Genomic DNA, 24382 nt, shown 5'->3' on the forward strand with positions numbered 1-24382 from the left:
GAAAGTTAGCCTCAGCGAGAATTATTGTGTTATTGATGTTTTGCTCAGTGTGCTTGCAAAACTAGGCACTAAATGCTTTAAATCTTATTTTCTGAGGGTTCTTTTAGAGGGATCATCTGTATCTTCATTTCTAAAATATATGTGGTATTTTAGTGTACTATGAAATAGATGCATATAGTTATCTTTCCAAAGAAATGATGGAGGGGAAAAATGACTTCCTGGAGGACTAGTGCCTGTTTGCTTGAATATAACTAAGTAGAAATTTTTTTTTCTCCTTAATGAAAAGTAGTCTCTTCACTGCATAGAATCAGTTGTGAATGCAGTTTGCAAAACAAACTAATTTTAAAAAACAATTGTTAGACTAATTAGTTATTAAGTTTTGAAGCTGTATAATGAGACTTAATGTGGATGGCCTCACAACCTTAATTACTTAATAGTGTGCTTAACCTACGTTAGTAAGATCATTTCAATTACTGCTCGTGGTATAGTGAGAGATGCCAACAATACCTGTCAAATGGCACATATTACAGCATTTCATTTAACAAAATCTTCATACGTAAACAATGTTATGGGATTGCTAATATTTGCCTTTCCCAGCTGTCAATAGCTCCACCTGTTTTTTTTCTCCCCTCTTGCATCTTCGTATTTCTGTATTTTCATACTTCTTCTCTTCCTATACTAAGATTTTTTTTTTTTCCTTTGCTTGATGTGATCCTCTTCTGTCTCTCTATGCTTCTGAAGGATGACTAATGGTGACTTTACCCTCTCTCATGAGTCTGTATTTCACTCCTTGCTCTGCCAGTCAGTAACGAAGTCAATTTCTGGTTAGTATGAGAAAAGAAACTGACTGCTGAAGCAGCTCACACCTCAGACACATCAGTCTTTCTGTTAGACTCCTAAGCTAAAATGAATGAGCTCTGGTTACAGTGTATTTTCACTTGTCTAGATTTTCTTTTATCTTCAAAAAAGGTAGGAAAGTTGGAGGGACAGATGAAACAGGAAATGAGGGAAATCGGAAGAAGAATATGGGTGACACTAGAAAAAAGAGGGAAAGGGGAAGTTATATTTGGGAAGGAAAGGGATAGATAAAATTTGAGTTTATAAACTGTAGAATTTATTTGAACTTTGTCTTTGATCATGCAAATGATGTTCAGTTTCAGAATAGAAGTGTACAAATCCAGTTCTATTGACAGATTGGCATCTTAGTATGCTGTGGACCTTATATTTAGGCTGAATACAGAAATAGGCATCTATACAGGGGCAGAGCATGAAGGTTTCTCTGGCACATATGAATCAAGATTTTTCATTTACCTTTCACCAAATTTTTTTTTTTTAAAGAATGGAAGTGTGAGTCCAAAGACATGCACTTACACATTTACTCCTTATTCACAACCATTAATAAGAACAAATATTAATATTATTAATGTTTGGGTATACTTAAAACATTCATCAAAATTGTCAGTTAAAGTAGCATTAACATCACCAGTAGTTGTTCTTCATATATGCTTTTACAACACAGAAACCTTACAGCCACTCAGAAACGTAGGGGAAACTGACTGCTGCTTGTATTCCAGAATGGTCATTTTGCGATAATGAATTCTAGTATTTAGAGTTTCTTCTAAATACTGTACGTTGTTGCACAATAAGCCATTGTGAAATAAATCTAATTGTGAGCTGGCTATGAAATAATTGCTTCATTTACAGATAACTGTTCTGGAGCAATTAGTTGGTATTGCACTGTGCAGCTCTGCAATAATCCCTTTTTCATTTCCAGTATACAGCTAACCGTGGTGCCTCACTTCCTTGTAGCTGAAGTGGAATACAGAGTGAGCCGAAGCCTCAGCAGGGATGAAATAAACATTACATGTTTATATAAGAAAGCTAAGTGTGTGTGCTAGGAGTAGCTAGATGAATATGTTGGCAATTGGCTTACATGAGATTTGATGTCAAATTCTAGGGAAATTGAAATGTTTTTTCATGGGTGGGGAAGGAACAGTTAATTACTTGTATGATTTTTAGAGTCAGTTTGGGATGTTGATTTAAATGGTGATTGGTGAAATAGCTAAAACAGAAGGTTGGTGTGTGCAGATTGTACTCTGCCCAGGTTCTGGAGATGTTGGAAGGAATATAATGCTGATTTCACGTGGTCTGGAAATCAAGAGATCTGTGTCATTCTGGCAATTTCTTTTCAAAGTTATTTCACAAACAGAAGAAATGGAAGTCTATTTTCACTTTCTTCTGTCAGTTTTTTTAGTTTTTTTTTAGTTTTTTTTAGTTTTGCTTGATTTCTAAAACTCAGTTCAGTGTAATTCTGCATCTAGAGAATACACGGGATCTGATAGATAGAAAAACAAGTATAAGTTTACTTCTGAGATCTAATATTTTTTATATTAATTTTTTTTTGTTTTGACAAGTTGCAGGTATTTTTCTAGTAGCCTGTTACTTTAAGGCGTAGACTTGTACCTTCAGGAGATAGTTTGAAAGGAGCAGCATTTAAAAATACTTCTCTGCCAAATGGAAAAATACTGTTCCAAGCAAATGTTATGGAGAACCTAATTGTACACAGTGATTTTTCCAGAGTACCTAAAATAGGAACTTTCAGTCTTGATGTGAAGTAAAATTCCCCACCCAGATCTTGCTTATACTGTGTGAAAGCCTGGTCCTGACTGCATTGTACAGAGGAAAAAAAAAAAAGTATAATACAGATGTATTCCCTTGCTGTATGAGCTTATGCTTTAAAAAGCTGCATGTAATAATTTTAACTGATACTGCTGTGCTGCGTTCACCGTGATGATGACCAAACCATACAACAGAAAAGTTTAAACTAAAATGCCGGACACTGTTATGTATTGAAGCCTGCCAGGATATGTATTTGGAGCTGCCACCCGTCTAAGCTAAAGACAAAGCTGAGGAATGGATGAAAGGAATGAGAAAGTGCTGTATCTTCAGTGGAAATTCTTGGCATTGTTGCTTGGGTCTTTAGGAAACACTGGGGGGAAAAAAAAAAAGCAGCTCTACTGTAATCCTATCAGACTGTAAGATTAGGCTCTATTCAGTACACACTGGAACATATGCTTCAGCATTTGGAAGAATTGAGCTCTTATCTAAATTGGTAAGCTTAAGGTTCAGGTTCTTGCATAGCTGCAGTAATTCCCCAGAAGGGCACAAATGCCTTTTTGATAGTGAATTATGGTGTTGCGTTACACAGCCAGTTACATGCACAGTGCTGGTTTGTTTGTTCGTTTTAATCGACCTTACTAAGATTGCAGAGCCCATATACTTAAAAGTTAGGGAATGTAAGAACTAAGGTGACTTTACAGTTCTAATTCATTCCTGGGCATGAATTTTTCAAATCTTTAATGGCACCATCTCATCTGTCTGTGCTCCCCATAAAGCCAAAACTTGCTTAGAAGCTCAAGAGAAAGGGGGCTCACTTTACGTGAGCAGCTCTTTAATAGTGTCAGGCAGTGTGACCACTCTCTTAAGTTCTGCATAATAGATGAACCCTGTTCTGAAGAAAAAAGCATCTTACATTTTTGGTACACATTGCTCTCTTACTGCAGTGCTTCATAAAGAAATTTATGAATTCAGTTTTGCAGCAAACCTAGGCAATTTGGGGAAAGGGAGTGTTGCCATTACTTTACCAGTGGGTGAGCAAACTATAGAGGTATCAAAGTCAAAACAGTCTGCCCATTTTGAGTGCCTAGTGCCCAAAACTTTGTATGTAGCTCTTGATATGCCTAATACAGAGCTCTTGTTGGCTTTGATTGCAGTGGTGATATTTCTTCAGCCACGAAGACACAGAGTTCGAACTGCAATCAAATGAGTAGTGTACACTTACTCTGTGAAGATTCTGGCTTGTTTTGCACAGCTTCACACTAGGCAAAGGAACGAATTGGGTTTCTCAGCATTTTGCTTCTTTCACTCTGTTTTGATGGTACTATCACAGTAAGCAGACTCAGTGCCCTCTCTTACTGTCACTTGCTTGCTTCCATCATCAGATAATTCTGCTACTTAAGGGAAATGTGTGATTGCACAGGGAAACCAATCTAAGTGCCAGTTCTTGCTGTTTAATCATGCTGCTGTGGTGGGGCAAAAGCTGCGTCAGCCAGATCAGTTCTTTGGTATGATTTGTCTGGCTGCATGAGCAGTTGCATTGGCACAGTGGTAGCCCCAAGTTAAGGGTTTGGGAGGGTGGGAACTGCCTGAAGCAAATTTGGAAACAATTTAAGATGCACTTCTGCCAAACTTGCAGCCTCAGCCAAATTTATCTTCCTCCATCTCCCTCCACTCTGCCCTCCTCCCTCCCCTCTGCTTCCTTCCCTGCCCTCCAAGTCGTCATCTATCTGCTGCAAGAAATGAGGCAGGAGTCCTAAGAAGTGAAAATGAGATCTTAGTGATAAGTTTTGTGACACATGCCTCTTGTACCCTTAGATCATGTCCTGGGCATGTCTTGAAATAGCAGCCTTATGGGAAAGGTTGGAGTGAGTCCCTCGAGCCCTGGCGTTGGTCCCTGCTTCCAGTTTCTTGTCCAACAAGTTCTAGTCTCCATTTCCTTTAGTTGCTAGTCTTTATCTCCTTGTCACTCACGTCTCAGTCCTCCATCCCTTCTTGCCCAGCCTGATGGTTCTTCAGTCTGCTGTTTCTCATCTGCTCCCTTTTTGAGAGGGTTTCTCTTGGGAGAGGTGCTGTGTACAGTCTGTCTGCAGTGATGATGGTTTTCTTTATCTCACTTGTCCTGCTCAGTGGGATCATTCCCATGTGAGAGGCTGTGGCCTGGAGCATCCCTCAGTTTGTTTCTTTTCATAGTGGTACCAGTGTTGGATTGACTTTCTTCTTAGCAAGTTTCTTGGAAGTAGGTGATGCTCATAAGGGAGTTCAGATAGATTCTGATACTCATAATGTTTGGTGGCTTGCTCTCTTCTACCTCTGCTTTTCTTTTTTTACTGAGAATGAGAGACCCATCTTTTTAGTAGTTTATCACTACAGAGTGTAGTTGTATCTGGTTTTGCAAAAAGATGATGCTTTTCAAAATGAAACTTGACATAAATATGCTGATGGTAACACTTGAGAATATAGGTTGTGTGTACAGGACTGTGAAAAGCTTTTTTTGACAGCATGCTTGTAAACATTTATTGTGCCTTGTTTGGTTTTATTTTAACCCTGACAGAGCCAACTGTGCGGGCAGAACTGATGGAACAGGTGCCTCATATTGCTATGTTCTGTCAAGAAAATAGACCTTCTATCCCGTATGCTTTTTCCAAATACTTACTGCCTATTGTGGTACGATACCTCGCAGATCAAAATAACCAGGTAAGTGTCTCTTACAAATAGTTTGTTAGCTAGTTGAATATATCTGGTGTGAGGTTTTTCACTTTAAATAATTGAACATTGTACAAGCGTGTAATATTTCAAGGTAAAAAGATTTTGAATTACATGAAATACGTTGCACTCTGAACTTTAATTAAAGAAAATTTCCAACATTTTTTAATCTAACGTGATCTGTTCTGATTTGGGCCCTTTTATCTGGCATTGGGTTCTTATGGACAAAATCAAACAGTCATTTTGATAAGCTGACATAAATTACGGACAAAAGGAATGGTAGTTATGAAAATTTGTCTCCTTGGTATAATTCAATTTTTTAACACCATTATGTACCTTCATAACCAGTTCCTTGTATATAAATCCAATAAAGCTTTAGGATTGAACTTGTGTGGTTTGTTTCTCTTCATGTGTGAGTTAGCTTGTCTGAAGCTTTCTCTAGGCTTCTCCACATCGTTTCAAACTAGACTAATCCTAGGGGATATGTTATTTTACGTATTTTAGACCTCTGAGTTTGTAACTTTTTTCTTGCCCTTTCCAGGTTTTCCATAATTAAAAATAGGTACCAAACCTATTTTTCTTAATAGTATGGTTTATTGCCATACTTCTGCTTGATATTCTCTTGCTAGCAGATCAGCAGTGCTGTTCATCATCTTAACCTCTGTTGATACTCCATAGTTCATTTGGCTGGTCTGCTCAAAACAAAGATCTTGAAGGTGTTTTCAAAAATGCTGTATATAAGTATATAGTCTCTGGTTTTATGTAAGATTTTCTCTTCTGATAAACTTACTTTTTTGAGAGATAGGGGTTAGCCATATATGAAGTCAATTATTAATGGTTATCTTTTTTTTGTACAGTTTTTTTTATTAGATGGAACTAAACAGAATTGTCTCTCATAATTTAAAATACATTTGAAATAAACAGTTATTCATTGTCAACCAAACTTGTTAATCTCAGAAGAAGAGGATTTGTTTAATAAAATTCACATTCCTTAGAAGTTTGTTACTTCCAATTAGTTGTGCTGTGTTTCTTGCATGAGCTTTGCCATGACTACTTTTTTTTACATTACTGTCCTGTGTTTTGGGATATAGGTGGATACTTTTATAATAGCATTGCCTTAGTTTACAATAGGCAGGTGTTCTTGGGTTCAAACATAGTTTATTTCAAACATGAGGTGTTTGCAAAAGTGGTTTTGGAGCACTTGTCCTCTTGTCAAGTGCAGTTCACAGAATCACAGAATGTGATTCAAGTGCGGTTGATCTAGGTGTGTGACTGCATAATGGTACAGCTTTCAAAATACAGTATGCATAATTAAACAACAACAACAAAAAAAACCCAACAAAAGTTGTCTTTGAATTCCTTGGTTCAATTTTTGTCTTTTTATGATAGGTAAGAAAAACAAGCCAGGCAGCATTGTTAGTTCTGTTGGAGCAAGAACTCATAGAGAGATACGATGTGGAGACCAAAGTATGCCCCGTTCTGATAGATCTGACAGCTCCGGACAGCAATGATGATGTGAAGACAGAAGCCGTGGCTGTAAGTAACAGCAATACCAAATCACACAATGTAAAGTTTGCTTGAATGCTTGATGTTGCAGTGATGGTAGTGTGTTTCCAAGATGCACATCCATGTGGTATTAAGGAGAAAAAAATTGTATTGCTGTCTGTAACTAATCTGTAAATTTTTCTATGCTGTGTTACACTCAAGTCAAGATTAGATTTAAATTCAATAGCTTATATATGCTAAAGAGAAAAAGCCAACTGGACAAGACAGCACAGGGGATTAATTCTATTGACTCCTAAAGCATCTGCTATTGTTGACTTTTTATTTTTTCAGATTTGTTTATTTTATGGAAGTTTAAATTGCATATGTGGAAAACTTCAATCAGTGGGAAATCTTTAACGCTTCAGTTCTATTGGTCTTTTCTGTATGTCTGTTCTCTTTATTGATTTTGTTTTATTAGACAAAATAATAAGCATCTGAGTTGATTAGCTCATGGTTGGTTAGTGGTTTTCTTTTTTTCATTATACACAACCTTAATAATTAGAAACTATTATGTCAAATTAAAATAGTAAGGAACTTAGTAAGTTAATTTATAAAGGAGAAATGGCAGAAGCTCTATGCCCTTATGTTTCCCTTGAGTTTTTGCAATCTATGTTGATGTTTTTTGCTGGATTATTTTTTCTTTTTTTTTTTTTTTTCTTTTTGCTTAAGAGGTACCTCATTTAATATTTTACTTTCATAATGTGGCTGGACTCATAAGCAATAAGCAGGCTGGGCGCTATTGAGTTTGGCAGCAAATTTCTAGTACTTTCTTGAAGAAGCTTACAAATATATAAGGGAATAAAATTTAAAGCTGAATTGTTTTACTTATCTTTATTGTTTTGAAGATACTGAATCATAGAATCATAGAATCGTTAGGGCTGGAAGGGACCTTCAAAGGTCATCTAGTCCAACCCCCCTGCAAGGAACAGGGATATCTCCAACTAGATCAGGTTGCTCAGGGCCTCATCCAACCTGGCCTTGAACGTCTCCAGGGATGGAGCATCCACCACCTCTCTGGGCAACCTGTTCCAGTGTTCTACAACTCTTATGGTAAAAAAATTTTTCCTGAAATTGACTGAAACTTGACAAAGGTTTCTGTAGCTCCCTGACCCCCTAGAGATTAGAAAAATAATAATTAGTTAATATAGGAAAAATAATTTAAATAATTCTGCTCCATGGTGGCTTGACCCTGACTGGACACCAGGTGCCTGGCAAAGCTGCTCTATCACTTCCTCCCCTCAGCTGGACAGGGGAGAGCAAATACAGTGAAAGGCTTGTCAGTTGAGATAAGGACATGGAGAGATCACTCACCAATTACTGTCATGGGTAGAACAGACCCGACTTGGGGAAAATTAATTTAATTTATTACTAATCAAATCAGAGTAGGATAATGAGAAATAAACAGAAATCTTAGAAACACCTTCCCCCCCACCCCTCTCTTCTTTCTGGGCTCAGCTTTGCTCCTGGTTTCTCTATCTTCTTTCCCCTGACAGAGCAGGGGGATGAGTAATGGGGGTTGTGGTCAGTTCATTACACGCCGTTTCTGCTGCTCCTTCCTCCTCATGGGAACAGCTCCTCACACTCTTCCCCTGCTCCAACATGGAGTCCTTCTGATGGGAGACAGTCCTCCTCAAACTTCTCCAACGTGAGTCCTTCCCATGAGCTACAGTTCTCCACGAACTGTTTCCGCGTGGGTCCTTTCCACAGAGTGCAGTCCTTCAGGAACAGACTGCTCCGGCATGGGTCCCGCACAGGATCACAAGTCCTGCCAGCAAACCTGCTCCAGTGTGGGTTCCTCTCTCCACAGGGCCACAGGTTCTGCCAGGAGCCTGCTCCGGCACAGGTTTTCCCGCAAAGTCACAGCCTCCTTCAGGCATTCACCTGCTCCGATGTGGGTTCCTCCATGGGCTGCAGGTGGATCTCTGCTCCACTGTGGACCTCCGTGGGATGCAGGGACACAGCCTGCCTCACCACGGTCTTCACCAGAGGCAGTAGGGGAATCTCTGCCCTGGCACCTGGAGCACCTCCTGCCCCTCCTTCCTCACTGACCTTGGTGTCTGCAGAGGTGTTTCTCTCACGTATTCCCACTCCTCTCTCTGGCTGCAATTGCTGTTGCACAGCAAGTTTTTCCCCTTCTTAAATACGTTACCCCAGAGGTGCTACCATTGTCAGTGATGGGCTCGGCCTTGGCTGGTGGCGGGTTTGTCTTTGAGCGGCTGGAATTGGCTCTGTTGGATGTAGGGAAAGCTTCTAGCAACTTCTCACAGAAGCCACCCCTGTAGCCCTGCCCTGCCACCAAAACCTTGCCTCACAAACCCAATAAGTATGACGTGATTAGGAAAGTTAAACACAAAATTCTTTTAGGTGACCTTTGTTTTTAGAAAGTTTTAGTAAAAATCAGAATGAAAGAGCAGTTAAAGGGAAAAGCTGTCACTTTCTTTGGTATGATATGCTTTTTCAGTAATTTTACGTCAGTGTTGCGTACGTGCAATATAGAGTGTCGTAATTAATTTTTAAATTGTAGAGAAGTTGTAGAAGTTGCTTAAGTATATTGTCAATAATTTTCTGTTAATTGTAAAATAGATATATTTGTTAAGTATTAGGATAGTGGAAGAGTGTTGTACTTGTTTTTATTTTTTTAAGACTGTTTGGTAAGACATGAGAGTAATTTCTGAGAGTTCAGTTGTCTCCATTAGTTAGGAATTTAATTTAGTTTGGTGAAAGACCAATGTCTTTTACACCTGTGTTGCATCATGAGAGAAGAGGATAAAAAGAAAAAAAAATGAAACCCATACTTTTTGAAGAAGCAGCCAAACCTTTTCAATTCAAAATATGGATTTTTTTTTTTCTCCAATATTTTTCACAATTTTCAATAAAATTATGTGCATCCAAATGAAAAGTAAATGTAAAAAGCCTTTGGTTAACTGACATGGAATTGTGTTGTTCAAGCATCCCTGATTAGTGTCTGTCTTGCCACTAGATCATGTGCAAAATGGCTTCCATGGTGGGAAAGGACATCACGGAAAGACTTGTTCTTCCTAGGTTTTGCGAGATGTGCTGTGACTGCAGAATGTTTCATGTTCGTAAGGTATGAATTATCAGCATCTGGTCTGGATTATCTGTGAAAGGAGTGTCATGAACTTGGAACTTGCATTTTTCTAAATGACTTTTTCCTGCTAAATCTCATTTATGACATGTATGAGTGAAAGCTATGAGGTTTCTTTGTAGCTCACATTTCTACAGATTTTATGTTTGACACTGAGTTTTTCCAGAGTCCCTACCTTTAGAAACAAAGAAAGAATCTGCTTGTCCTTATGACTGTGTAGGTAGCCGTGAAAATGTGAACCAACTGTAACTGTTAACAGCATCAGCCACCTGAATTCATATTTCTGTGCATAGATGGAATTAAAGGTGCTCATTAAGATGAAATAAACCAGTACTCCATCATGGTATTTAGGTGCTGAGGCTGTATTTTGGTTTCACCTTGCTATTGCATAGCTTATTTTCTGTGATAACTATTTGTATTCTTTCATTTGACTGCACTTTGAACATGTTTTGTCCTCCTCCCCTTTCACCTAAGTTCTGGGGTATTTTTTTGTGATTAAAAAATACTGATTAAGCTTGAAATGAAGAAAACTTTTTTTTTTAAAACTATGGGATCTGATGGAATGGGAAAGTAGCTGGTACTGAGTTTGCACTGAAACGTATTTTTGTGGTTTTAAAAGCTGTTTAAGTTTTTCCTTTGATATTGTTTGCTGTATTAAAACTATGGTCTTAGTGGTTATTTCTTGCATTTTGTCCGCAAGGTATGCGCAGCCAATTTTGGAGATATCTGCAGTGTGGTGGGGCAGCAAGCCACTGAAGAAATGCTGGTAAACCATTTCTTAACAAATTTTTCTTTTTAATACAAGTCAGTAGCAGAGCTGGACGAGGTACAGAGAAGGGCAGCTAAAATGATTAGACAACTATTCTCTCCCTTACTAAGGAGAGAATAAAAAATCTGTGACTTTTCAGTTTTGCTATTGTGAGATTATGATTGACACAAAATCTTGAAGACAGTTACCATGAATACAGAACTCTTACCTGCCAAGTCACACAGCTTAGAGCTAAGAGGTGCTCAGTTCTAGAGCTGGGAGAAGGGTTTAAACCAGACTGAAGAAAATACCTTGGGCTGTGGAGGCAGAGAATGTTTGCAGGTTTAAAAATACATTAGGCAAGAAATAGGCAGGAATATGTCTTCTAATGTCCATAAATGCAATGAAAGATTGCAGATACAGGAGGAGCATGGTGGATCTAGGCTGCTAGAAGTGGCGAGACTTATGTGGTCTGTTTAAATGGCATCACTTAATGCTACTGTTCATTGATTTAATCTTTTGAAGTCAATTTTCCTGACTCCAACAAAGCCTCAGCCCTCCTATGAAGGAGGGAAAGAGAAAGAAAGGCAGAGAAAATAGATAAATCTGGGCAATAACAAATGAAGTAAAGGGAAGAGATAAAAACTCAAAATGGAAAAGCAGGGAACTGGATGGAGCAGTGAGCAGAAGATCCTCAACAGTGCCTCCCTGTTCCCCTGGTGAGTCCAAGGAGCTGGTGGATGTTGCTAGACTTGGAGACATGACAGGGCTAGGGAACAGAAATCAGCCAGACAGTCACTGGGATCCTTCTTCAAGCTTTCTCCTCTTGGAGATGTGGACAGTGAGCTTGTTGAGGGCCAAAGGAGGTTGATGAGTCAGTGCTGTGAATTAGCGAGGGACTTATATGGAGAGAGTGTAAATGTAGGTGTGACTTCAACAAGCCTTTTGCAGGTGTGGTATTGGGACAGGTAGGCCTAGTGTGACACTCAGGGCATTTCTTATGTTCTTCCAGTATTTGCTGTGTTTTTCCCTAGATACTGTGTGATTCGAGCCTTTCAATAATGAAGTATCATTATGCAGATTTACATCCCATGTGTTTATTGATCAGAGATGTAAATAGATTTCTCTTACACAAATGCCCCCTTAGTGATACATGTCATGGATTTGAATTAAAACTTTGTAGAGGATGCAATTAGACCATGAAATAAAGAAGTAGTGGTTATTTTATATGAAAGCAGTAACATGCAACTGGATGGTTGGGAATCTCTTTCCATAACAGAAAATGGCATTTTCTGCTCTTTTTGGATTAAAAAAAAAAAAAAAAAAAAGGAAGGGGGGTCGCAAAAAGCTGAATGACTTTACATAAAACGTCGTTTTGTAACATAAATGCTTTTAATCAGAAACAGAGTCCAGAAAACTTTGTTGCAGAAGGTAGGAACAGCTGAACATGAATAATTGAGAACAGAGCTGTAGCAGAAGTCATTGTATTACTTTCATCTTACCACTCAGCCTGTTGCAAGCAAAGGCAGCCAGGTGATGACATAAGCATGTCTTTGCCTCACCTGCACTCTCTCGACCGTTTCATCCTTACCATTACTGTTTCCAAAAAATGTGAGCAACTTCAAAATGTTTCATTTTTATTAGTAAAACCACTGCACTGTTCAAACCTGTTTTCTCTCACACCAAATGCAGTTTCTCTCATTCCCCTGCTCCTCTATGGAGTTAAGGTCCTGCATTATAGGGTAGGTGGTGACAGAGACTGGTAAACCTAACAACAAGAAGTTCAGTAAAAAAGAAAGGTTTTCTTTCTGAAGATGCTCTTCCTTTGCCTTTCAGTGCGAGTCTTAAAAAAGTCTGAAGTGGTCTGATACGTAAAATGTTAGTGTACCAATTTTCTTCATGTTTTTGTTACTTTCAATGTTACTTGCTTTCAAAGAATGGTTTGGAAATGAGATTTTGTCTTATGATAGGTTTTCTGCTCTTGGTGATATTTCTGGAGTTTGATTTTTTTTTTTTTTTTTTTTTTTTTTAAATATATAAATCACGTTAGAAAGTTAGTACTTTCTTGCTATTCTTCAGGCGGGGATTTTCCTTATCTGTATCCATAGGTACCATGAGAGCAACTGATTAGAAGGGTGGTGCTACTGAATGTATGTTCTTTTCTTGCAAGCTAATGCATCTGAGTATGAGGGCAGAGAACCATATGAAGGAAATGAATTTGAAAAAAGAGCTTGCTTTGAAAGAAGTACTGCCTGTTAAGACTTGCAAACATACTCACTGTGTTTCTAACAGCTGCCGAGGTTTTTCCAGCTCTGCTCTGATAATGTGTGGGGAGTTAGGAAAGCCTGCGCTGAATGCTTCATGGCGGTTTCTTGTGCAACATCACAGGAAGTCCGGAGGACAAAATTGTCAACCCTTTTCATTAATTTGATCAGTGATCCTTCACGATGGGTAAGAATTACTTTTTATTTCTTGAATAGCTGTCACATTTAAAGGATTTTACTGCAATACTCCATATAGAACTTCTTCCTGTAGATGTGGATAACATAACTGTTTTCACGCACCTCAAGCAAGATTCTTTAGATTGCTTAGTTTGTTGACGAGTGTAGAGAGTCCCTCACATTTTCACTGCAGCATGTGAGAAAAACTGTCGGTGTGGTAACTTCTTAGCTACAGAACTGCCTGTGACTTGACATTGCTAAAAATCATTGACAAAACTGGAAAATTAGATGTGATTTATTTGTATTTCTTCAGGTTCCCTACCACTACCTCTTTTTTGACAGGGAGTGGGGCAGTGGAGTGAGGTGGTGGTGTTTGTTGTGGGGTTTGGGTTGGTTTGGTTTTTGTTTTGAAGATCTACTCTTCAAACCTTGTCAAGTTTGTTACTGAGCAGACTATGTCGAAGAGCCCAAAGTAGATCTTTTGCACAGGAGCATGAACTCTTGGATCCTGGAAAGTCTTGCAAGTTATAGTCCAGCAGAATTAATCAAGTAATAAAAATGAAGGTAGATAAGATAACTGTTGAGAAGGGGAGAATAAATAGTAGGATAAAGGAGCAAATAAACAATGTAGCCAAATAGGAAAGAGAAAGAAACACAGAGCTTATCAGCCAAACTTATGGTAGTGAAATGTCTGTTCACTGCACATCACTTCTTCCTTTCAAGTTGTTAAATTCTCAACTAAATTTCAGATTTACCTGCTTCTACTATCTAAATAATTGGGATTTCTTTGATTGTGTAGAATAGGCCTGTCAACTTAGTTATCCGTGGAGTCCCCATCCCTGGAGGTATTTAAAAATTGTGTGGATTTGGTGTTGAGCAACATGGTTTAGGGACCCTGACAGTGCAGGATGAATGGTTGGACTCGATGGTCTTGAAGGTCTCTTCCAACCAGACGATTCTATGATTCTATGATTTAACTGTTTTTACCCTGCTTTTTCTTAAAGAGCTAAGTAAAAAAAATATTATGTATACAGCTGACTGACTCTTTCCAGACAAGAGCCTCTGCTGTTGCTTTCCTCAGTAAGCTTATGACCTTTCCAATTCCTATTAGCAGGTATTTATGTTTTATAGGATGGCAAGATTTATATATAAAAATATTTTTTTTCCACCTTGGACCATTTCCACTAGGTCCGCCAAGCTGCTTTTCAGTCTCTGGGGCCTTTCATATCAACTTTTGCTAATCCATCGAGCAGTGGCCAGTACTTTAAAGAAGAAGATGGTAAAAACCCGGAAGACTCTGGTTTTGCACAGGAAAACAGGTAAATCTACAAATTTTTTTTGTCCTTGTTTTTTTCTTCTGTAGGAACTGCAAGTTAAGAGAATTAACCTTCCTGTATAAATTGAGTATTTATTTTGGTAAACGAAAAGATGTGGAACTTCTCATCTTACTTAATAGACTACCAGAATTTTCAGTTATTTACTAAAAATACATGACTATTCAGTAGTTTTAGGATACACCTTCTGTGATAAAATGACTGACTTGATAGACAAGGGAGACTAGTGAATATAGTCTACTTAGATTTCTGTAAGGCTTTTGACATGATCTTCCATAAGATCCTCATAGAGGAGTTGATGACACATGGACTGAATGAACAGACAGTGAGGTGAATTGACAGCTCATTGCATGACTGAGCCCAGAGGTTGCTGATCAGCGACACATAGTTGGACATGTACAACTGGTCATGTACATCAGGGGTCAATATTGGGTCCAGTCCTGTTTAACACCTTCATTAATGATCTGGGTGGTGGAGCAGGATAAATCCTCAGCAAGTTTGCTGATGACACAAAACTGAGAGCAGTGGCTGATGTGCCAGAGAGTCATGCTGCCATTCAGAGGGGCTTCAATAGGCTGGAGAAATGGACTGGCAGGAAAAACCTCTTGAATTTCAACAAGAAGTGTAAAGTCCTGCACCTGGGAGGAACAGCCCCCAGCACCAGTATATTCTGAGTTCTGACTGGGTGGAGAGCAGATTTGCAGAAAAGACCCTAAGGGTCATAGTGAACACCAGGTTGACCGTGAGGTAGCAATGTGTCCTTGCAGTAAGGCCAGTGGTATCCTGAGGAGTGTTGCCAGCAGGTCGAGGGAGGTGATCCTCTGCTCAGCACTGGTGAGGCTACACTTGGAGTACTGTGTCCAATTCTGGGCTCCCCAGTACAAGAAAGAGATGTGTATACTGGAGCAAGTGTCAACAAAGGGCTGGGAAGATGATGAAGGGACTGGAGCATCTCTCCTGTGAGGAGAGACCGAGAGCTGAGACTGTTCAGCCTGGAGAAGAGAAGACTTAGGCAGATCTTATCAATGTCTATAAATACCTGGAGGGAGGGTGCAAAGAGGACAGAGCCAGGCTCTTTTCAGTGGTGCCTAGTGATAAGACCAGAGGCAGCAGGCACAACCTGAAACATAGGAGAATCCCTCTAAGAATCAGGCAATACTTCTTTTCGCTGTGACAGTGACTGAGCAGTGGCACAAGTTGTCTGAGGAGGCTGTGGATTCTCCATCCTGGGAGATATTCAAAAGCCTGGGCAACTGGCTCTGGGTGTCCCTGCTTGAGCAGGGGGGCTGGACGAGATGACCTCCAGAAATCCTTTCCAACCTCAACCATTCTGTGATTCTAGATTTATTTTGTTACGTGGTATAGTTCGATAAATAGCAAGCTGATAGCTCATGTGTGAAATTTCAAGAGCATCTGTTTGCAATAAGTGTATTTTGTTTTTTAAATGTTCATTTGCTTTGGCACTCAACAGTGAACAAGTCAGGACTACAGAAGATGTCACAACAGAGGACGAGCACAACGGGACAGAGGATCTGTCTTCACATGTAGATAATGACAATTTTGGAACAAAACTTGAAAACGCCATGGAAGATCAAAATACAGTGTCAAATACCTCCCAGAGGGAAAGTGATTTCCAGACTGAGTCATCCTTCCATTGCACTTTGTCTTCAGAATCTTGTGGGGAAATGGCTGATGAGAACAAGCGAAGTTCTCATTGCTGTACAGCAGGTCTGCGGGAGGCTGGGCTGAATTCACAGGAAACCTCTCTTTCAGAGCAGGAATTGTATAACTCTTTCCATTTCTGGAGGACTCCACTTCCTGAAATAGATATTGACTTCGAGCTTCAGCAATCTTCTGAGATAATACTCGATAGAGAAATTCAGGAACTCACTATATCAGCGTCTCCAAACATTCCTATGGCAACAAGGAAAGAATTGGAAGAAATGATAGAAAATTTGGAACCCCACATAGATGATCCAGATGTTAAAGGTATAGTAAAGATACTGAAGCATTTTTAGTGGTTGTAAATATGTATGTGTTACTTTAGCAGTTTAGGCTTTAACCTTTCAGTTATTTTGAAAGTCAGAAGTACTGCTTTCTCCTGGTCTTCAAAGAGATTGTATCTGTTTTGATTTAATTGTGGAAATTGATGATGAACTGTAAGGGAACTTGCATTTGTGGAAAGATGTTAAAGGATTCCTTCCGTAAACTAAATACACTTACAGTTGGCAGTATAAACTTCCGACTGCCTGTTTTGACAGTAGATATGGTAGTTGAATCAAGTAGATGATTCAGTGGCATAAACTGTTGATCAGGAATTTAATTTGTGATTAGCATACACGCAAAATAAGAAATTAAGATTTTTTTTTTTAAATTTCAAAGTACTATAAATGATTTTCATTCTATGCATTATCCATTTTATTTTTAATGAATTAATCTTCTCCATTTTTCTGCAAGGTCTTTGTTATTGCAGTCGCATGTTGTTGACTTAAGTGTGCCAGGTTTGTTGGGTCAAACTGAGAATTGATCCAAACTGAATTCTTAAAGTGGACGCACATCCTCCATTTTAAAAACTCTTGAAGGGTGGAGAAGGGTTTCATAAGTATGACCACTTGGTGGAGCAGCACCTCCGAGATACCTCCTGGGTTAAAATGACCTGGCTATTTCGCACATACTTACTGAAGATGCGTTCTCTTGGTATTTGTATGCTGAATAAATTTTAAGGCACAGCAAACTTCAGCGTCAGAGTCAGAAAGTCCAGAAGTACCACTAAGGAGGAAGCCATGTTATTCTGCACTGAAGAATCCCTAGGGGAAAGCATGCGTCTGTACCAGAAAAAGTAGGAAGGAAAAAGAGGGGCAAGTTGGGAGTGGGAAAAATATTTTAGAATAAACTGATAGTGCTTTCAACTTCTTTTTTTCTGAGTAGGTTGATATGCTAATGACTTTTCTTAAATCCATTTTAAGCTGCTTCTATTTAATCTATTGTGAAGTCAGCAGATGAAAATTAGTTGCTTTAAAGGTGCTTTGGGCACTCTCTCCCTAAGGAAAGGGGTAAGAAAAAAATTTCAGCCTTGCTAATGATCTTAGTCTTCACATAACCCATCTCTGAAGCCCACTTTTAAAACTTGCACTGCTGCTTAGGTTTGTTTTATAAAACCTTGTTCTGTCCAGTTACAGAACATATCTTAAACACTTGTAATGAAATTTTATGTAGGCATGTATTTGTACATCCAGAATCATCCTGTGTTATGGAGTTCTTTTTGTCATGTGTGTGTTCATGTCTTGTTTCAGAGAGGGTTTTTTTGGTTTGGTCAAGACTTTTGTGTTTTTTGGTTTGGATGTCAAGACTTTTTCTGTGCAGTTGTTGACTAGGACTTGCACATTTCAGTAGAAGAAAACCATTACTAGGTTGTCAACACCATGGGTTCCCAGTGCCCATAAGTTAGGAAAGATTTGAATTAGGGTTACTAGTGCCATTTATTCTAATTTGAGGTGGGGTGGGTGGTCTTAATTACTCAGTCACTTTTATGTTCTGTTCAGTACCTCTGACTTGGTCAAGACTGTGTAGTGAAGCCCCATGAAATACACCTTCTAAACCTTGTACTCTTTTTGCCTCTTGTCTGTACTCTCATTATTCAGTCTAAATACTTCAGAAGCTGGAATTTAAAAATATATCTGTTTTTATTTGGTAACGTTACTGTTTTAATTTTACACAAAGTGCGTTGAGGCATAAGGAAATTGAGACCAAAACTGATAGAATAGTATTCATTTTGCTTGCTTGTCTCAAACACTAAAGTGTGCACAGAAGTGGTAGGTATCCAGACTTTAGTCTCTGAGTAGCTGACTTAATGCCTATGTTCTGGACCTTACACTCCATAAATTATGACAAGAGGGAGGTAGACTCCCTTTGGGGGTGATCCAGAAGATCAGGGCCCTGCCTGCCTCTTTGCTCATGGCAATACCAGGAATAACACTTCCATCTTTACCATCTAAAACTGTTGTTGCAAACTGATGGTATATTCAGTCCAAAGGTTGTCTTAATTTGTTATTTTCACAGAAGTTTTTAAAACTTCTTAATTTCATAGTTAGTTTTTTCTCCAGTATACATGGCTAACAAGCGTTTGCCAACAGCACTGACCCCAGGTGGTGCTTAGGGTCTTTCCTTCCCCCCACCCTGCAAGACTAGCCATTTTGTTTTTGTGAGTCTTGTACTGTGAGTGGGCTGGTTCTTGGCAGCAAAGACTGAGCAAGCCACAAATGTTTTTTTTCCCCTCTCTTTCTTTCTCTCTTTCTTTTTAAATCCCTGTGACCCTTTTCTTGCACTTATTTCCTTCACTGGTTTGCTGTCACCCAAGTCCTGGATTCCTGCTTCTGTGCTGTGCTCCTGTTTTTATCGCTGCATTCCCAGCCAAGGGATGTGAGTGGAAGATGCTGTGTTCTCTGTGGTGGGTAAGCGGAGGCCTGCCATACTGGAGAGCTCCCATAGGTACACATCTTCTGGTTTCTATAGCAAATGGGGCAAGCATCCTAGACACATCACAAGATGAAGTGGGGATGAGTTAGCAGAAGAGTAGTTTGGGAATGAAACTGTAGTGTATGATGTTGTGCATTTGTCAATAAGGTTAAGTTCAGATGGCCTTAGCTCTGGCTGTACCTAGCCTCTCAGTGCTTGACTGTGCAACTTCAGGATCCTTCTCTTACCGTATTTTATTTTGGAGAATATTTTCTAAACTTAGAAGAAAATTAATATGTTATATGGAACCATATTGGCCAGGTTCATTGGCACAGGGTTTTTTGAAGGTTCTTACAATCTTTTTATTATTTGACTCTGCTGATTAGTCTGGTGGTGATAAAGTGGTGTCCTTCATGGTACGTTCAGCAGAGGTTGATGATTTCCATTTTTCTAGTTGGTTTCGGAACCAGTCCCTGACAGCTGAGGCAGGTGTAGAGATTTGGTACTGGAGTTCAACTGGCAATGATGGTTTCTGAGTCAGAGGAGTACAGGTTTCTCCCCACCTCCCCGTGCCTTGTGCTGTATATGTATCCATAGCAACTACTATACTAAAGGAAAGGCATTGCCAGCTCGTGCAGCCTGGAGTACAGTATGTTCAGTGCATACCCCAGTCTTCCAGATGTCTTGGCTGCCAAGCACTAGTGGATGTTTATGTACACAGAATGAACTGTTTGTGGTTGTGTGGGTTTTTTGGGTGTCTTTGTTTATTTTGGGGGTTTTTAGGTTTGTAACCTGGCTATTTTTTCTGTGTTTCTGTAGTGCACCTCCCTATCATCAGAGCAGTTTCCATTTTAAACTTAAAATCCTTGCTCCAAGGCATGGAGACTGATCATGTCTCTAGCAAATAGAAATTTTTAACAGTGACCAGCAACCGCTATAGAACATATCTTTTTTTTTTCCCGTAATCTCATTCTCAGAAAGGGTGAACTGCTTTAACTGAATCTCACTCCTAAAAATCTTTACCTTGAGGCTTTCTTTCCAGAACTAGCTTGTTGCCAAAGTGATAAATCTGAGTAATAGGTAGTTGAGCCATCAGCAACTGAGATAAAGACAGCCTGTCCTCTCACAGACAACTCTGCTGGCTAGCAGGGCTACACAAGCTAAGCAAAGTTAAGCAGTGATATGTAATCCCTGTCAACAGGACCTTTCCAGTCCACTGGCCAGACATCCTAAGGGTCTGAAACTGGGAGATGGAATCCTGCACATTCCTCTGAAGTACGCCAGCTCTTTTAAAATTATCACAGGGTCTTTATTCAGGTCACCTTTTTCCAGCTCCCTGAGGCTGCTGCCATCTTCACTTACTTCAGAGGTTGCTTTTCTTTCCCCAGATGTTTTTATTTCATTATTTTTCCTTTCCATGGACACTTGAGCTTTATTTATCTCCTTATGTTCTACATAGAAAGTACTAAATCGTGTAATGTCAGCTTTTCTTTCTTGGTGGAAGAGAGAAAGCCTGACTTGCAGGTTACTAGGGCTAAATGTGGCTTATGCCGGTTACAGGCTGCTTTGTCAAATGGAGACCTAATAGGTATAAACCAGTCCAAATGTGGGATAAAGTGATCCCATTCCCTTATAAAAATTTTTCATAAGTTAGGCTACTAGCGCTGCTTGCAGTAAAATTCTAAAATACATTGTAAATGGAACAGTAGGTGAGGAGGAAGTGGAGAAGAAACTCTTCTTATTTTCATGTTTTAATTACTTGCATCTCTGTACCTGTTAATACAGCCTATAGCTTTTGTCTGTCGCTAAGAAGTGAGGGTAAGGAAGGCAGATCCTTCAGAAGAAAGAAGGGAGTATGCCAATTAAAAATATCAATGCTTTCTAGTGAAACATCAGGAGAAACAGAAAAGGACAGAAACTCCGGAGGACCAGGAGTAAGGCCAGGTAAAATGTGAATTTGAGTTCAAAGTTTGTGCCATTTATTTTGGGATGCAGGTGCAGTAGCCAAGAGTAAAACATTCTTTGCTAAAAAGTACTTCTCACCTGAAGCAAAAGTCAAAGGAAGAAACAGTTAATTAACAGTCGGTTTGAAATCCAGATCTTACCAATGCAATACATGAATTCTGTGTTATGCACAAAATTGACTTTTACACTCCAATTTTTACTGAAGGTAGTTGTGAAAGCTAGTTGTCAACAGATTCCCTTCCAGTCTTCCTCCCAGTAACTTGCTCCCCAAGAGCTCTGAGGTGTTTCTCCCTGTCACGTACGAGAGAGGAGCCTTATCCTTTGCTTGTGCTTTTAATGGTTTTCTGGAAAACGTTGCCTGTCTTATGGCTGTAGGAAAGATCTTTGTGAGAGATGGGGAGGAGCAGCAGCCACCTCAGTCAGGAGGGTGTCAGCGCAGATCTTGGACTATGTCTGTGTGTGATGGGATTAGGAGAGGATGTGCCCTGACACTTGAACCCAGGATGGTGAAAACAGCTCATTAGGATGGTGTCTCAAGTTTCAGTATCTTCAAGGCAGCCCCCTAGAGCTGTGGAGACATAAGCGCATACTCACACGTGCACTCTCTTTCTTTTCCTCCTCTACTAAGTGCTCCACTATAGTTAGTCACTGTGCTTGACTCTTTTTTTTTAGCCAGGGCCTTAAGATGTTTATGGACTTCAGGTCATTCACCTTTCAGCAGCACCAGAGTCATCCTTGGTGACAGGACCTATGGAGAGGCACTCAAAGAAGAAAGAAGGCACTTGCCAGTCAGTGAAATCCTTGAGAGTTTTGCCTCTCTTGTCCTCCTTCCCCACGTCTTGGGATTGTAGAATTGACAAGAAGCAGAGGAAATGCATGTTTGTATCATATCTCCTTTAGGGCAGGCAGAGGAAATCAGGATACATGTGGTCTCCATCCCGTTAAGCCCCTAAGCAAGAATGGTCCAGGCATGCAGGCTGACAGTGGGCCATGGGTGGGGGATACGTCTTGGAAAATTCCCAATTACTGCTGTAGATACCTTCACTCTTGTTACTAGAAGTAGTCTTTGGAGCTCTGTGTGGACTTTTCAGCAGGGTAAGCTTTCTTTCAAGTGAAAATAAGGGGAGTGTACATTGTTCATGAAGTTGTCCTTCATGAAAGAGCCTTCATGAAAAATGTCTCCTTGATGTGCAGAAGAATATAATTCTTTTTAATTTTCTTGTTTGATTTCTCTAAACGGGAATAAACTGGAAATCAGACAAGCATTTCTTGCCCTAGCAGGTACTCTGAAATGACCACCTATTTCACATAGTCTTGGGGTGATCTATTTAACTTTGAAGTTTTGTAGGAATTTACTAACCTTGAACTTGTTGATTCTCAGGGGCCTTAAAGTGCAGAGGTTTATTGTCAGTGAACTAACACTTGAAGAGTGAAGTTGTAGCAAGCTTTTGTTAATCTCACAATTTGTAAAATTCCTATTTTTTATATACATATATATATAAAAATTATATACCATAGATATATATTGAAACTGCATTTTCTAACATAATGTGTTTTACAGTGGAAGTATTAGTATGATGTTGGTTTTGTTTTTAAGTTTCTAACTTGCTGTCATTTATCCTGTGGAGGTGATCAACAGTAATGCAGCAAGAATATCTTTTGGTTGTTCTGTCAGAAGTTTTACACGTTTATGGAGCTAACATTGCATACTGTAAAGAATAATCTTTACTTCTGCTCCTCAGACTCCACCTAGAAACCAGTGAACCTGTAGTGTGTTTTCCAATTTTTGCTAGCCAAGGTTGTGCTGAGTTATAATTTTACTTCTTGTAACAGATGTATTGCATGTCTGTTTCTTCTATCTACAAATAAGTACAACTTTGTTTAATTCTTGTTAATAACACTATCAACAAAGCCAGGGGGAGAAATTCAGATTCAGTAATGATTATGGCAACATGGGGTTAAAAACAAGCGTATGATTTGTTGCTTAATTTCAAAATAAGCATTTAAGAAACTCTGGAAAAGCCAAAGTCTATGAGGAACATAGCTTCTGGATGGCTGGGTAAGTGCAGGTTATTCCTCCTTACTTTCTTGGAAAGAAGTGTAGAAGGAGAGAGGCAAGGTAGAGCAGCCTGCACTGATTTCTGTGCCGCTTGCAGCTCAGATTGCCTCTGATACCTGATCTGCTTAGGTCAGGCTATAACCAGGGAACATTGCTCAACAGAGGTTTTTTTTAATTAGCAGTAAGCAGAGTGATGGAAACCAGAGCAGTTTCAGAACTGCTGGATTTTTTTTTTTTTTTTTTTTTTTTAAAAAGTGAAGTGCTAATGCTTTCTTTTGATGAATAAGAAGACATCAGAAAGTGCAACCTTCCTTATTTGTTTGGAGGATGCAAGGAGGGTAAAGTATCCTGTCCAGAAAAGAGTTACTGGGGTCTAGCATCTTCCTGTATAGATCTTGCTTTAGAGTTGCTATAAAAACCTAAGAATTTAATGATTGTACATAGAGACACAGCCTCTCAGAAATTAAATCCTTTCTGTATGAATAAACCTGTTCTCAACCTTTATTTGAATTACTTTTTCCTTCTCTCATTCTTACTTCCCACAAAAGACCCAAGTTAGTAAATTAGTATTCATGTGCTGTTCTGCCCCAAAAACTCTTTGCACCATTAATATGTACTGAGATTCTTAAAGAACTGATCCTGCCATAACAGCAGTCTCTTACTCCATTTTTTTTTTCTTTAAAGACAAATTTCACTGAACTGTAGTGTGGTTGAGCACCCTAGGAAAAGAGTGGAGTGTTAATCTGCCTTACGTTTTATGCTAATTGTCCCCAGTTTGGGATTTACTAACCATTTTATGCTAATTGTCCCCAGTTTGGGATTTACTAACAGTCAATAATCTTAAATTTGTACCTCTCCTCTAGTTCTTCCGCCATCCTTCTGTTAACTAGTCACTGCCTAAAAGTTATTTGTGGACTTGCTAAAAGTTTGCTGCAGTTCAATCTCTCATGTATTTCTCTTTCATATGCTGTAGCACAAGTGGAGGTGTTGTCTGCTGCACTCAGAGCATCCAGTTTCGATCCTCAAGAAGAGACAATGGCCAGCGTTGGCAAGGGAAGAGACTCACAGACTGAACTGACCATCAATGACCAACAGAATTTTAAACCTATACTGGATGATATTGTGCCTTTAATAGGTGACACTGTTGAGGTAAGAAGCGAGTTTTGTACTCTGATTATTTTTTCCCCATTAGGATTTCCAGGGCTCCAGTAACAGAGCCATATTTTGTGTTCATGCAGTAATTGTGGCCAAATGCTTCCTACTTTTGGCTAGTGTGGGGTTCGTTTTTGTTGGCTGGCGTTGAAGCGCTAGCTGCTGAAATAAAATGAGTTGTGTTGGGTGCCTTTGTTTTTGCCAGTTTCGTGCTTGTCCCTGTAAATTCTTGAGATTGTTTCTGTTAAAAATCTG

General features: G+C 39.3%; 1 protein-coding gene across 1 annotated transcript in view; it reads left to right on the top strand.

Moving 5' to 3' along the window:
- Window positions 1–24382, top strand: part of PPP4R1 (protein phosphatase 4 regulatory subunit 1) — a 68447-nt gene that overhangs the window by 30430 nt on the left and 13635 nt on the right. Inside the window, exons 5-12 of the mRNA XM_086608574.1 lie at window positions 5171–5313; window positions 6712–6858; window positions 9848–9955; window positions 10674–10739; window positions 13014–13172; window positions 14351–14481; window positions 15968–16485; window positions 23949–24124. Coding sequence (XP_086464700.1) covers window positions 5171–5313; window positions 6712–6858; window positions 9848–9955; window positions 10674–10739; window positions 13014–13172; window positions 14351–14481; window positions 15968–16485; window positions 23949–24124 — 1448 coding nt within the window. The remainder of the gene's footprint in view (window positions 1–5170; window positions 5314–6711; window positions 6859–9847; window positions 9956–10673; window positions 10740–13013; window positions 13173–14350; window positions 14482–15967; window positions 16486–23948; window positions 24125–24382) is intronic.

Source organism: Tauraco erythrolophus, chromosome 3 (genome assembly GCF_009769465.1).
Source record: "Tauraco erythrolophus isolate bTauEry1 chromosome 3, bTauEry1.pri, whole genome shotgun sequence".
Classification (NCBI taxonomy): domain Eukaryota; kingdom Metazoa; phylum Chordata; class Aves; order Musophagiformes; family Musophagidae; genus Tauraco; species Tauraco erythrolophus.